Source organism: Camelus ferus, chromosome 27, assembly GCF_009834535.1.
Source record: "Camelus ferus isolate YT-003-E chromosome 27, BCGSAC_Cfer_1.0, whole genome shotgun sequence".
NCBI lineage: Eukaryota > Metazoa > Chordata > Mammalia > Artiodactyla > Camelidae > Camelus > Camelus ferus.
Window position 1 is genome coordinate 8,594,783 of NC_045722.1, and position 16,211 is coordinate 8,610,993.

General features: G+C 46.5%; 1 protein-coding gene across 1 annotated transcript in view; it reads left to right on the top strand.

The window, feature by feature from the left end:
* Nucleotides 1-16,211, top strand: part of IL16 (interleukin 16) — a 95,678-nt gene that overhangs the window by 14,939 nt on the left and 64,528 nt on the right. Inside the window, 1 exon segment of the mRNA XM_014563393.2 lies at nucleotides 12,508-12,920. Within this exon segment, the coding sequence (XP_014418879.2) occupies nucleotides 12,508-12,920 (413 nt within the window).

Consider the following 16,211-nt stretch of genomic DNA (forward strand, 5'->3'; position numbering starts at 1 on the left):
ATGCAAGTCTCGAACTCCCAGTTTATCTCTTCCCACCCCTTCCTGCCTCCCCCCTACCGGTAACCATAACCTTGTTTTCTACGTCTGTGAGTCTGTTTCTGTTCTGTAAATAAACTGTGCCTTTGCATGTTGTTCTGTCTACTGGAAAGGCTTGTTCCAGAACATTCTGTCTTCCCTTCTCCACGGGGAAGGCCCTCATTCGGCTTTCAAGCTGTAGCTCGTGGGCCGATTCCTTGGGGAAACCATACATAAGGTCACTTCGGACTGTGGCACTTGATTCAAATCTTTATCATCAAACTCCGCACGCTAGGAATAGTATCCATTTAGACATCTATCTTCTCTGACAGGCCGTAAGGGACTATGTCTTTCTCCTTTACATCATTATTGCCTGGCACACAACGAATCTCGGAAAATAGTTGTCCCAAAATAAATGCACAGTATCAATGTAACAGCCATCCTAGCTCTAACAATAGAACCTTATATTTGCTTTGTCCATTTGGGCTGGCAAACCATTTTCATGTATGAGATATTTTTGATAGTAAGACACAAATCAGTGTGACTCGCAATATAATGCATATAGGCAGAGAGAAAAATACCCAGTGAGGCAAAAATAAACAAAGAGTTTGGAGTTTGGTTAGGAAGGCAACCTGAAATTAGGAGTTTACTTCAAGTTCTTCTTTCGGATGGCAGCTTAAATCAGGATGGATCTGTGGGTGCTGTTAGCTAGGCGAGCTATGGCAGAAACATTGAGGGGTCTGCACAGCAGGATGCAGAGCAGACGGAGTGCTGAGGACGGCTCGTGGAGGAGCAGGATGCCCGGCTGGAAGGGCAGAGCCCACTGGGAGCGGCTCTGCTTGCCACACTTGAAGATACTGGGGGAGAGGGTGTGCATGGGTGGGGAGCAGCTCGGGAGGCTGGCAGTGCCTCTGTGCAGTGACCCAGAGGCTGGGGACCACCCAGACCGGGGGTCTCTGCTGGTCTTACTTCTGGCTGAGATTTGGCCGCACAGCTGGGCCAGAAATGCTCTGCAGGCAGACAGCCACGGCAGTGAGGACATGGCTACCCTGCCTGGCCAGGGGAGGTGGCACCCGCCAGTGTGCTGTCTAAATGATCCAGATGTTCTCTGCACTCCTGGGACAGCTGGCTCTGGTGAGCCCTCCCTGCTGCCCACGCAGCTCTCAGCTGGCAAAGGAAAGCTAGGTCAGCCTGAGCCCTTGCCTCAGTCTTCCATCCGCATAGGAAAGATTTGAGCAGGGAATTTCAGGATCCGTCCCACCCATCAAACCTGGATAAGCACAGGTCTCTGAGTCAGGATGAGCAAATGCAGGGAAAGCCACGAATATGTGAAAAGATTCAGAGGCTCAGTAGGGACCTCAACGAGGAACCTAAGCAAATCCCCTTAAATAGAATCACTGTAAGAAATCAGGGCAAACCTTAGGATAGTGGTTTTCCAACGTGACCCATCAGTGGACTGAAAATCAACTTAGTGGGTTGAGATCAATTCTTTTTAAATAGATAAAGAAGAATAGAGCTTATCAGAATGCATCAGGTTCTTAGCAAAATCATTTTTATATTATCTTTCTCATGTTTTTACATTATTATACCATGGTAAGTATATTATTTCACGAAACTTTTGTTTTAGTTGTATGTATGTATTCACTGATATTTATATATGTATATATCCTCCGTGTATTTATGTGGTGTGTATAATGATATAAAGTGTAAATTCTTACCATAAGCCATGGTTTATAGACTTTGAGAAGCGGCACTGTAGAACGCTGAGTGGGGATTTGGCAGCTGGGTGGGATTTGGAGGCAGAGATGTGTTGGGAGAGCATTTTAAGTCCCAGTTACACCTGATCTTCTCTTTTAACAAGATGGCCTTCTCCCCATCACCCAAGGCAGGGATCCCGGATCCAAGTCAGCTGTGAGGTAGTTAAACCTCACTCATTGTTCTTAACAGGAGTTTGAAATAATATGAATGGTAAAAATAATCTTGTAAGAGGTAATACACAGTGTCCCGCAAACAGCCATTGGCTCTGAACTGCAGTCTGAGAAGGGGGGTCAGGAAGAAGGGAGAGGGTTCCCAGCACCTGGAGGGAGAGGCGTCGGATACCGTGTCTTCCCTGGGGTGAATGAAAAGGAAACATCTACGTTCAAATCTCACTTTCAAAAGTTCTTCACAGAGCCACCAATAATATAAAACTATAGAATGTAAAACCTCTGATTCATCAAGGAGGACAAGAAAGAGTGAATGATGATTTGCCTGGAAAACAAAAACAAACAAACAAAAAAAAGAGGCAATAAGAAGCCAAGTAAAGAGGACAGAACAAAACATGTCGAAAGAAGACATTTCAATGAAGATATAAGGTTGCACATTAAATGTGTACAAGGTACATGGGACATAGGACAAGATATAAGGTTATATATTAAAAAGGAAGATGCCCAGATTCTGCTTAAAAAGAGAGAAATGAAAAAACCCAAAGAAACAAACACTCCCTCTCAATCCAATTACATCCCACTTGTAAGAGACACGTTTAAAACTAAATCACATGAAGTTAAAAATAAAGGGGTGGGCAAAACCCATGCAAATGCAGATAAGAAAGTCGGGTAACCATGTTAATTCTGTCAGACAAAATAAAAACTGAGGCAACTGTGAAACAGATCAAGAGGTACTTTTTACAAAAAGATCAAAGAAGAACACACAGTGGAGATATGAAAATCAGAGAACTTTATGCACCTAATAAAGGCATTGAAATATGTAAAACAAACATTTTTGGAAATATATTACAGATAATGGTGCCAACTTTCAATGCACTCTAAGCTTTTTTTAGATTCTTTAGACAAAATGTAAAGAGTTGATGACTTGTAAGATTGAGTCTATACATACATATGTATTTTAATATCATATTTGAAACTCCAAACAGAATAATCATTCTTTTCAAATGTGCACAGAACATTTGAAACTTCAGCCACATTGCATACTGGCTTACAGAATAGCCTCAATAAATCCCAACAAATAAAAAGTGTCCAGGACACATCCTGTGGACACAATGCAATTAAATTGGAATTTTCTAATAAAAAAAATTGCAAGAACAACAAGGCTAAATCTTGGAAATTTAACCACAAGAAATTAACAATAACAGCAGCAGCTTCTAAAAGAACTGAGCTTAAGTTCGAAATCAAAATTGCAGTTACAGTCCATCTCTAAAATAACAACAATCAGAGCATCACGTTTCAAAATTCATGGGTTGTGGCCAAAGGGATATTCAGAGGAGAATTTCTAACTTTTTATAATAATGATGATGATGACAATGGTGGCAATAATAGCCAGTCAGCAAACTCTACTAAGGGATTTACATCCAGTGTCTCCATTTGTTATCACACAGTTGCTCTGAGGTGGCTCCTAAGGTCATCCCCATTTTACAGACAACAAAACTGAGTCACAGAAAAGTTAAGTAGATTTGCAAGGTCAGACCCTTAGTAAATAATCGGACTGGGATTTGAACCCAGATCTAGTTGGGCTCTAAGCCAGAGCAGGTCACCCCTGCATGATATGCTCTCCTTGTAAAACAGAAACAGTGGATTTTGGAAAGTGAATATTAAGCTCTAGAAGCTGGAGAAAAGAACAAGATAAACAGAAGAAAAATAGGAGGGAAAAAGTAGTAAAACTCAAGCAGAAATAAATACATTGGAAAGCGAGCCAGAAAGAGTAGATGTTTTCTCACTAATTCTAAGAATGAGTCCTTTGAAAGGATGGATAGAACAGATCTTTTCAATCAAAGTAAATCAAAGCAAAGAAGAAGGAGGACCAACGGAAAGGCACAACTTTGGCCACAAGAGACAGAGCATGTGTGTACAGTTTCAGAGAAAACATTTTAAATTGTGGGTCTATAATGGACAACTCTTACTAATGAATTTGAAAATCTGGCCAGAGGGTCTATGAAGACAATGTCAGGGATCCACATTGCCAAAGGAAAAGTTTTTTTAAAAAAATTGAATAGACCAGTAACCAAGGAAATGATGGAAAATTTCAAAGAACCACCTCAAAAGTGATGCCAGCACCAAAAGATTTTATGGAAAACGACTTCAGACTTTTACTGGGTATATTTTAAGCTAGTAAACTATTTCAGAGAGTAGGCAGTTATGCCGGGGCTCCCAATTCCTTTTACAACACCAGCACAACCTAAGACAGCAGAAAACAAGATGACAGGACATTGCTGTTCGTGAGCATAGATACAAAGAGCCTAAATCCCATTCTCAAAAGAATTGCGCACTTGGATCCAATGGGATCAAAATATAGGGGGCTCAGTCTTAAGAAAGCCAGTAATTTGTGTCTTCACACTGAGAACTCAAAAGAAGAATGTTACACAGGAGGGCCAAAGAGCTGAAAAAGCATTTAATAAGCAACATCCATTCTTGGAGGAAATACTTCCCAAATTACAAGTAGTAGGCTATTTCCTTAATATAATAAAAAAAATTTTTTTTTCTTGATCTAGGCATCAATAGCCTTCTTACCATAAAAATAGAGAATTTCTATTAATGTCTAGAAGGAACTACTCTATTGTAGCCATTATTTACTAAAGCTCTGGAAACTTTAGGCAGTAAACTTAGAAAATAATGAAATAAGTGGTATAAATATTTTAAAATGAGGCAAGTTTATTAACATTCAGAAATCACGATTGGAAATGCAAGAGAAACTATTGAATAGTTTCTGGCATAACAGAGATCTGTAAGGTTGCCAGTTATGAAATCAATATATAAAAGCTACAACTTACTTATAGATAAGCAATAACCAATTAGGAAAAAGTATTTTACAGATGATTCCATTCAATATAGGAACATAATGCTGAGGGAAAAATGTATTTAAAGTCTAATATGAAGAAAAATGCAAAATTGGATTGAAGGTCTAAAAAGAAAATCTGAACAAATATAGAAACAAAACAACAATTAAAAAAGTGTTCCTGGATGGGAAGACTTTCTTCCCAAATTCATCTGTAAATCTGAGGCCATCTCAATAAACGTTTCATCCCGATATTTTCAAACCTGAGAAAATTATTATAAGGTTAATCAGAATGCCTAGTTAACAAAAATTAGCCATAAATTTCAGTTTTATTCTTCAAAATAGAAAGCTTAATTTTTTTGGTTCTAATTGGGGTACACGATTATTGTCAAAAGAAATCTGGAATAGGAAATTGTTAAGTAGAACAGAAAAGCTCTTTGTAAATACCTTTCCCCCCCAGCACCTTACTGCACCTTCCAAACAAAATTATTAACAGTTTGGTGTTTATTCATACAAGTACATTTTTATAACCCAAACCAGTCGATACGGGTATTTTATGGTGTTTCTTAGTTTTGCCGTGTGCCGTGGGCCTCTTTCCATATCTGCGTATTTGAGTCTTGGTGTTGGTTGCATCGTGTCCCATTGTGTCAGTGCTCCATAGCATACTGAATAAAATCTCTCACTGATGTACATGTAGGTTGCTTCCACTATTTTACTTCTTTTTGAGTAAATTTTTTTTTTCTTTTTTAGTCCATGTTACGGGTCAGGCGCTCAGCTGAGTCCTTCTCCGAACTGTTTGCTTTCATTCTCACAGTGGTTGGCATCGTTGTCTCTGCTCTGTGGGTGACCACCCAAGCCAGAATGGAGTTCAGTACCTTGCTTGAGGTCACACAGGTAATATGGGGCAGACCTCCAGAGTCTGAACCCTCCGCCAGGATGTTTGTACACCTGCTTGTCACTCCTCCCAGTTACAAACACCCGTGAGGAGGACTTTGTGTAGCTGACTGCTTGCTTCACTTGCAACAGCGTTTATTGAGGGTCTCCTGTAGGTGAAGCCCTGCTCCAGGCACTGAGACTTAATGAGGAACCAGCCTTAGCCAGTCCCCCCCAGAACAGTGGTGGGTGATGTGCCTTTCTCCAGTGTATCTAGGCTCTTCTTGAGGTTAATTATGTTTTCAGCCTTTACCATCTGGGAGGGAATACATGCTAAGGGGAATAGCCCTGTGCATCTCCATCCTTCGTCTCAGAGGCCTGGGCTTTGGCGCATTTGTACCTACGTGTTGATGGGTTCGATCGCCTTCCAGGATGCTGAAAGCGCGGTGGCCCGTCTGAGGACCTCTTACACGTGTCTTCAGGATTTTCCCCAGGAGCAGATTCTAGAATTTCCTTTTTTTTTTTTTAATGAGAGGGAGGTAATTAGGTTTGTTTATTTATATTTGGGGGAGGTACTGGGGATTGAACCCAGGACCTTGTGCATGCTAAGCATGTGCTCTACCACTTGAGCTATACCCTCCCCACTAGAATGTCTTTCTGATGTTCTAACTTGTCATCTACTCTGAAGAGCAGCCCACTGCAGCCCCTTGTCCCTCTGATGTCAGTTGGTCACCTGGAGTCCTTCATTCTGTGGGCCTAGATGGGGTGTTTCCCCTGGTGTATTAGGGTTCTACAAAGAAACAAACCAATAGGAGATAGATAGATAGATAGAGATAGATGGATAGACAGATGGACAGATAGACAGATAGATGATAGATAGATATAAAGAAGGAGATTTATTATGAGGGATTGGCTCATATGATTATGGAGGCTGAGAAGTCCTACGATCGGCTATCTGTGAGTCGGAGGCCCAGGAAAGCTGGCGATACAGTCCAGTCCAAACCCAAAGGCCTGAGAACCAGGGGAGCCAACGGTGTAAGTCCTGGTCTGTGTCCAAAGGCCCAAGAGCCAGGTGTCCAAGAGCCGGAGAGGATGGCTGTCCCAGCTCCAGCAGAGAGAGTGATTTTTCCCTTTCTTCACCTTTTCCTTCTGTTCAGTCCCTCAAGGGAGAGGGGCAGATCTTCTTTACTGAGTCTATGGATTCAAATGTTAATCTCTTCTGGAAATGCCCTCACAGACACACCCAGAAATAATGTTTTCCCAGGTATCTGAGCACCCATTGGCCCGATCGAGCTGACACAGAAAATTAACCATCACACCTGGGAACATGTCACTTTATATTGGTGTGGGAAAGGTCACCTGAAGACAGAGGGACCTTTGAGATGTTCACCCATCATTCATTCATTCACTGGATGTGCAAATGCCCTGCTCTGTGCCAAGCCCCGGCAGAGCTCTGGGACATGGTCTCCCGTCCTGGAGGTTACTGTGCCGAGGAAGAAAGACCGAGAGTATAAAACTAACTTCAACACAACCTGCCCTCTTTACCATTTGGGAAGGAGACTGTGAGGCACTGTGCCATTTGTCTGGTCCTGTGAACAATGTATACAGACACACACCATTGGTCCCAGCCACCGATCACACAGAATCCTATAAAAGATACTCTTTTAGAAAAAGCAGGAGCCATAAATTTCTTCCCTTCATTTCTTATCTCTGAGTCACTCTTCAGTTCAAGACCAAAAATACCCCCTGGGCCAGAGTGACCAAACTTGAAAAACTGCCTTTGATATAGAACACTGTGGAAGAATTCAGAAATGTGAAACACATTTTATCAACGAGTTCCCCTTTCTCCATATGGTTAGTCACCCTCTCGAAGTTCTCCAGTGAATTAAGTGTATTTTAACCAGATGGAAACAGTGTGGCCTTTCCTCCAGCGGGTGAGGTTTGCCCTGCGTGGAACATAGTTGTTTTTCTCAGCAAGTGCTCGCTGCATGAACAGATGAAAACAAAGGAAAGAGAGAAGGAGAGAAGGTGGCACTTACTGACCCTTCCCCGCCAGGCACACGATCTGGGAGTTTTTCAAGCTCCTTTAAAGGAGGAACCATTCATTTCACTGCGCTGAGCTTTTCTGTACAGATGACAGCTCGGCCAAGGTTGGTCTAAACATATGTGGAAAGCTGTGGCGATGAGTCAGCCCTTATCCCTTTTGGCTGTGAGATCCTCTCCTATGCGTGAGGGGGAGCCCCTACCGGCCCGAGCGTTCTATTGGAAGGTTTACCTAAAGAGCAAATACTCTCCTGGCGTCGGGGGAGAGGCCTCTGCAGAGCAGGAGAGCCGTTTCCTGGGGCAAAGCGGGTCCTTTGGATTTTTCTGCTGGGAAGTGGGAGCGGCTGGTGCTCTTTGCTTAGTCCTGTCAGAAACCATAGCTGTGCTTTCCCGGGAAGCCTCTGGAAGGGACCCACCAGATCCACTGGGGGCAGAGCAGATCTGACAAGAGTCTGGCAAGTGCCTGTGGAGCCCAGGGCACAATCAGAGAAAGCTCCTGAGTTCTGACCTTTGAAAGGGGGCTGGAGTTGGGGAAGGGCACGGGCTTGCCCCCAAGCTCTGCTGACGTTTGGTTCCATTAGGGAGCAAGAGCTGGTTCCAGTGTCCTGAGCACAATTACCAAGCTAAGCTGAACCATGTGACCACGGCACTGTGTTTTCAATTACTCCCCCTGCTCTCTCTCTCTCCCTCCCTCCTCTCTCTCCTCTCCTTCTCTATGCCAGGCCTCGGGGGAACGCAGTATCCCACAGAAGTCCAGTCCTGGCTTCTCCTCTACAACCCTTCTGCAGTCATTCCCTTTAGTTTTTAACACTTTCCTTAATGACAAGGTTCATTCTGCAAAGCATCTTTGCTCTGGACCAGAGGGTTAATTCCCTCCCCCGTGGTGCATCATTGCCAGTCTCCCATCCCACGTGAGAGCCAAGGCCACAGAAAGTCCCAGTGCTCTCTGCAGAAGCTTATTTGGAAACACTGACAGTACTCATCAGACACTCCTGCAGTGGTCCACTGGGATTAGCCTGGTTTCCACCACGGAGTTCGAGCCCTCTGGTCTCCTAAATCCTACGTGCAGCCAACTTTTCTACCGCTGAGTGAAGCACACAGCCTTGTACCTGTGTCCCAAAGGTCCCCAAATGTTGATGTTCCAGAAAATGACCAGTGATTGAGTTTCCCTTTGCTGGGATACCTGCTGCAGGCTAAGGAGGGTGTGGAGGAGAAAGGGAATTGGGTTTGAATTCTAAGAGTCCATGCGGACTGTGGCAATGCCTGGTGAAAAAAGAACACAAGAGGCTTTTATACCAGAGCCAGGCACTGAAGGAGAGAGGAGTTTGGGCCTTGACTGGGGGTGACCAGCTCCTCTTCTGGGCTTAGGATGGAATAAAGGACAGTTTTAAAAAGCCTCTTGGTCCTTAAATGTCTCTGTTTTCCATAACTTATGCCAGTGGCATCAGACAGAAGAAAAACTATGCCAGGAGGATTCTTTTTAAGCAAAAAAGGAGAGGTTTCATTAGTTTGCATAAGTGAATGGATAGCGAGCGTGGCTTCAGGCATGGCTGCATCTGGGTGCTTATGTTGTATCATCTAGACCCGTCCTTCACATTCTTTCTCTCGATCTTCCTTCCTCTCCCTCTTTTGCTTCCTCTGTGAATTCTGTACCTTCTGTGTTGGCTTCACTCTTAGGAAGCCCTTTTTACATGGTGGCCCTCAGCAGCTCCATGTGTATATCCTCCCTGTAGAGCATGAACAAAAGTCCAGAAGGATTTTAAATTCTGATTATCTTTCAGTATTTCAAATGCCTAATGAACTGTGGACAGTGCTGGCTGTGACCAACACACACACACACACACACACACACACACACACACACACACACACACACACACACATATTCTGCTTTCTCCATGAGTCCCAGGTGAACTATGGGGAGTCCTCATTAATGCTGAACAAAATGCACAGAGGGTTGGATATATTCATCCTTACAGTGATGCTGGTGTTGAGAGCTGCTGGCTCCGGGAAGGTGGATTGGTGGAATGCAGAAGAACTCCCGTGTTGGGGGATGGTGGCAGGAAGGAGAGCATTTACAGTTTGGGTTTGAAAGGTGACATCTGGAAGTAAAGGCAAATAATAAAAAGGAAAAAAGGACGATTCTAAAAGCTTGAGTTCTTTGTATTCTTCAGCCAAGAGATCTGAGCATTGATATTCAGGTTAATAAATCCTCTAGAAAGAAAGCAGGTTTTGGGCAAGCAGACCATGCCCTCTGGGCTTGGGTTCATGTCTTTGGTGCAGGTAAAATGCAGAACTGATCAAAGAGAGTTTTTGTGGTTTTCGGGGAAGGAAGCAGACTCTGGGCTGTGGCTTAAAGGGGAGGTGAGCCTTTGGACAGAAAGTACGGACCATAAAATGTTTGTTCGAGAAGGTAGGAAGGGCTGAGTCCACTGCCAGCCTTGTGCCTGTTGATAACAGCACTGTGTTGTACACTAAAAAAATCTGTTAAGGTGGCAGATCTCATGTTAAGTGTTCTTACCATAATAAAGAGAAAGAAAGAAAAAAGAAGATATGAAGGGGATCAAAGAGAGGCAGGTAACAGGAGGAGGGCGTGGATTCAACACATAGTTTTTAAAAGACAAACAATTTGAGTGTGTTTACACGTTGATGATAAAACCCAGAACAGAGGGCGAAGTTGAGGCTGAAGAGGTAATATCAGCGGCAGCGTGGAGCCACCACGAAGATGCAGGCGAGCTCCAGAGTTAGACTGCCTGGTTGAAGGCCTTCGTTGACTGAGTTCTTAGCTGTGTGAGCTTGGGAAAGTTACTTAACCTCTCTGTGCCTCCGTTATCTTTTTTTGTAAAATGAGGATATCTGTGGAGCCTATAAAGGATTTGGTGAGGACTGAGTGGTAAAGCAATTAGAACAGTACATCACAAGCACTAAATAAATGTTAGCTGTCATTATTTTTATTGTTGCTAAGCCTAAGGAGACTGAGGAGTGGGACCCAGAGAACAGATGGGTGGATTGGCCTCAAGAGGAGGGCAGAAGTCTCACTCTAAAGGGAATGTACAGGTATGTATGGATGGCAGATGGATTTGTAAATTCAGTGGTGGAAAGTTGGGGGCTTCCTACCTGAGAACTTCTGTGTTTCTCTGAAGCAGAAGGTGACATTATCTGTTTACGATGAGGAGAGAGGTAAATCTAGTTCTGCAGAGAGTGAAGTTCTGAAACAGTCGTTACTGGGAACGTACGATTGGGTTAACCATGGACGCACGCACTGTACAGTTGCTGGCTGGAGCCGGAGGCCCAGTTGTTGACCATGAATGTTTCACGGTGCCAATCTGCTCGGGAGTGGAAGTGTCTGTCCCCTGCAGGGCTCGGAAGCCTGCAAGCAGGCGTGGAACTCAGTAGAGGACTGGATTCACCTGTGCTTGGGGCTTTGCTGTTATCTGAGACGGAAGGACGGAGGCCAGGACTTTGGCAAGAGGGTGCTTGATGAAATGGACCGACACTGAATTAACTTACACTAAAGCACTAAGAAGGGTGTCGTGTATATAGTAGGCTCTCCAGTGGTTTCTCGTTCATTCATTTTAATTTGTTGCTATTGGTTGCTGTAGGTGGTTGGTGGATGAATTGATGAAACTAAAATGCTAATACAGAGAACAATAAAATGGGGCAACTGGGTATTGAAAAACACTGTCTTCTTTTAAGAGGAAGTTCTCTTTGGGGGATTATATAACGTGTAAGGGCTCCTACTTAATGAAACGTTGGAAGGTCTCTGCTCAGACGGCAACACCCGCGGGCCAAGAGCACCCACGGTTTGTCACTCCGGCAGCAGGCTCTGTTCTGTGGCTTGGGCCTGAGCCAGAGCTTCTTTGGGCCCAGAGCTCCTTTCACCGCCTGCCTCGTGGAGACCGAATCCATGGTCTGCGCCTCTTGACGGATAGATGGAGACAGCCTTTGATCCGTCAGCCTGTGAGAGTTTGGCCCCCCGGTGGGGACAGGCGACCGAGCAGGAGACCAAGCCTGGCTGCAGTGCCGGCCAGGGGTGACCTCGGTCCCAGGGCAGGGTGCGCAGGTTGGCCAGGCGCCTGTTGTGTGCTCAGCCCTGCGGCGCGCGCTGACCGTGCCTCCCCTTCTTCTGCACTCAGACGGCTGTGGGTGTCAGCATCAGGCAAGATGCCCAACCTCCCTGGTTCGTAGGCTCTTCATCTGAGAATTGAGGGCACGAACACCAGTAGTCTTCCAGGCTGGGCTCCGTGAATTCTCGGGTTTCCTTGGAGATGCTGCAGGAGTGACCAGGGGTAGCAGAAGGGGACAGGAAAGTGTGGCTTAGTTTCCTTCTACCCTCTCTGTGCCCACCTCCCCCACCCCGGCCCACTGACCTACTGTATAGTCCAGAGTCCCCTGTAGACTTTTATTTGAAGAATGGTTTTTATGTTTAAAAATCACAAAGCACAGGTCGCTAGGACCTCAAAGGCCCTCCTGTGACTCTGATCACCGGCTCTTCTGTGAAAGCTCTTTGTGGCTCTGGGTTTGCACCTCCCTTCTCTGTGCCTCAGTGTCCCCATCTGTAGAATGAGGGCTCGGATAAGAGAAGCTCCGTCTTCCAGAAGCCTGGGGGTGCAGGACGTGGTAAACACTTGGATTCACCAAACCCTTACGGCGGCACCTGGAAGGACCAGTGACACTGAATGACGATCTCCCATCTGTCCTGTTTCACGGGCACCGTGCTGGGCACTGGTCTCAGCTCCAGGATTCTTGTCTGGCTCCACGTGCCAGCAGCAAGTCACATGGCTTCTTCCTGTTTTCTCTTCCCTCCAGGGACGCATGAAGTGGTGGCTAAGCCCAGTCCAGTCACCAGCCGTCAGCCAAGGGCCAGAGATCAGGAACGAAAGAAAGGCAGCTTTACTTCCTCTCTGAGGATGGAGCCGCATAGCCGTTCGGGAAAGAGCAGAAAATCCACAAAATTCCGGTCGCTCTCCCGGTCCCTGATCCTCTGTAATGCTAAGACCAGTGACGACGGCTCAAGCCCTGATGAGAAATATCCGGATCCTTTTGAGATTTCCCTGGGCCAGGGCAAGGAGGGGATTTTCCACTCCTCTGTGCAGCTGGCAGACACGTCGGAGGCTGGGCCCGGCAGTGTTCCTGATCTCACGCTGCCCTCCGAGGCCGCTCAGCTCCAGGCAGCTGGGAGTGATCGAGGCAAGAACTGCAGGAGAATGTTCTTCATGAAGGTATGTCCAGGAGCTGTGGGGCCGGAGGAGCCCACCGTTGGCTTCCGGTGCTGTGAATTAAAGTCTTCGTACCCCTTTATGCCAAAGTCAGGAAGGCACAGCGTTCTGTGACCGAGAGCAGGGAAGCAGTTGAGGCAGGGCCCAGTGGAATATGAGTGAGCACAGCAGTGAACAAGCTCAGCTGACCTTCCTGCTGGAGCGGTCCGTTGAGGTGCTGTGTCAGCTCAAGGTAAACTGAGCCTCAATCCCTGCTGGAAAATGCCAGGTGCAACACAACAGTCAGTACACTGGGAAGGTCTCGTCCCCAGACAGCAGATAGCCAGCATCCCACAGGCAGCTCAGATCACAGCCAGCGGAGAACCTGATGGAAGCTGACAGGTGGGGCCCGGGCAGAGGAGGAGCCCTTATGTCCAGCTGGGCTGGGAGTGCAGGCTGAGCGAGTTTGCTCCTGCCACGTCCGGCAGCCGTGTCACTGCTGAAGGTGACAAGCGGAGCCATAAGGGAGAGAGGGAAAGCTAAGTAAGGTTAGGAGACCTGCCAAAATTCAGAACGTTTTCCGTTGGACCGTATTTCAATATTTGCTATCACAGCAAGGTGGAAATTGCAGGGTACCGCGAGGTAGAGGCTGATTAAAGAATTTTACTCTCGGATTGTTCTCTGTCAAGTAGTGCGTATTCAGCCTCCCGTCAAAGGTGGGATTCTTCTCAAGGGTCCGAGCAGCCCTGAACCTTGGAGCCAGTGCGGCGTGCTCAGCGATGGGCCAGCCCAGAGGGGCTTCCTGCACCCCTTCCCGCCCAGTCCTGCTGGGCACAGTCGCGTGACCATCAGCAGCAAATAGGGAAAGCATTCTGGTACCTTTGGAGGGAATTCAGTGCTTTGGCACAACTTGCCTCCTCGAGGAGGAAAATCATTGCTTAACATGTGTATAATAACGAACATCATGTAACGTTATGTAACAGGTTAGCAGGTCAGGCCCAATCGCCTCCAGACACAGTGGCCTCCAGGAGGCCCCACCCAGCAGAGGCTGCTCCATCTCCGCCAAGGTGGTGTCTGTTGATATGACCTGAACTCACCCGACAAGATAGAAGGAGGGACCAGCAGCCCACTGGGTTTGCCAGTGTGGGGGCGGGCTGGCCAGGCTCTGGGTTTGCCACAAATATGACAAGTTTACAGTCCACCAATTGAGAGCCAAGTTTATTAATGATAATACTGATTGGTCCAGGTTAGAGCTCAGATAAATGTAATTTAAAAATCATTTTGAGACTCTAGTGGACTCCAAGAATGAACTTTTACTTGCTTCTATTTAATTGCACGAGCATTTCCTGAGCACCTGTTATGTGCCAGGCACTGTGGGGGTCCAGCCCATGCCTTCAAGGAACTTGTCTAAACTGGAGTAAAGAGATACACTCCAGGAGGGCTGCAGGGAGCTCAGAAGGAGGGGGCATGTCTATGGGGGTGGGCGTCAGTGCCTGCAGTAAATCTATATGGAGTACTGACCCATGTCAGGCCCGGTTCTGGGGAGTGAGCCAAACGACTCAGTCCCTGCCCTTGGGCAGCTTTTTTTCTGCTTGGGGGATAGAGATGGTGGCCAATTAGCATATGATGTAATATGAAATAGGGAGGGGCTCTGGGGAAATGACACGATAAAGGGATAGAGAGTGAGGAGAAGGAATCACTGCCCTTTTTGAAAAGGCGATCATGACAGCTTCTCCAAAGAGGTGACATGTGAGCCAGGACCTGCATGAGTGGAGCGGAGGAGGGCATCATCTGAACATCTGGGGGAAGAGCATTCCAGGCGGAGGGAACAGCATGTGCAAAGACATGAAGGAGAGGAGTGTGCAGGTGGAGCACAGAGGAGAAGAGCATGCATGGGGTACCCAGGGAAGGGGAAGGGGGGAGATGGAGTTGGCTTGGTAGCCAGGCACCACGCGTGGAATTTTATTCTAAAAAGGATGGGAAAATGTCAGAAGACTGAGCAGGGGAGTGACATGATCCTTTTAAGGAGCACGCTGGCTGCTGAGCCGAGGATGGAGCGTAGGGAGGCCGGTTAGCAGAGCTACAACAGTAACCCAGGTCGGAAATGACGTAGCTTGGATGGAGGGGGTTGTGATGGAGGACCTGAGAATGGTCAGGGTAGGCATTTGTTTTCAAGGCAAAGCCAACAGCATTTGTGGATGGAAGGATGTAGGGTGTGAGAGGATGTGAGGCATTAAGTTTAATGGCAAGATTTGACCTGACCAACCCCAGGGAAAGGAGATGGCGTGTTCTAAGATGGGAAACACTTGGGGCTGTGAAATGATCGGGAAAAGGTGAGATGTTCCCCGAGGGACACAGCATTTGACAAAGCAGGATTGGGTTGGAGAGAATCCCGGGCGGAGGGAACTGCACAAGCAAAGACGGGGAGGTGAGATGCACCGAGTGCTTATGCGGGGGCCACCGTCCCCAGGAGAGTGTGTCTGGAGCTCTGTTCTGGGCACCCGGCCAGGGGCAGGAGTCTGGAGTCCTGGGGAAGCTGGATGAATGGGCACGAGGGAGGAAACTGGCAAGGGGTCATGGACAAGCTGCACCTTTTTCATCTTTCTGTGATCTGCATGTGCACCATACTTTGGTTTAAAAAATGTTTTTACAGCTCTATCTCATTGTCCCCTTCCCACCTGAACCTTGGGAGTAGGTGGTCACAGCAGCATTAGTATGTCTCAGGGGCAGTGGCTCAAGGCTAGGGGTGCGGGCTCACTAGTCTGACTGCTTGGGTTTGAGTCCAGCTTTTCCATTTAGTAGCTGTGTGATCCTGGACAATTCACTTTACCTCTCTGTGCCTCCATTTTCTCATCCACTAAATAAATGGAGAACGTCAATAATAAAATACACTTCGTATGAGTTTTATGAGGATAAAGTTATAAGTATTTACAATGAGAAAATCTACCTAAAACAGTGCACATAGTAATTGCTTAATAAATACTATTATTATTATTTTTATTATTTCTGTTTTAGGGTGGGGACACTGGCTGACACTGATAATGAAGTAGTGAATGAATTCAGTAGCATTTACTGAGTGCCTTCAGACATGTGTCAGACAATGGGCAAGACTTGTAGCTTTGCGGTGCTCATAGGCTAACGATGAAGACAGGAGGAAACGGGTCCGTCCTGTTTCAGGGCGTGGCTACAGATCTGTAAGGGAAATCGTAGGGACGCTAAGGAGGAATATGCAGCTCTGTCTGGGGAGGGGCATCCTAGAGAAGGCAAAAGCGGGATCTCCAAGTAGACAAGTCAAATCCAGATCATAGCGGTGCA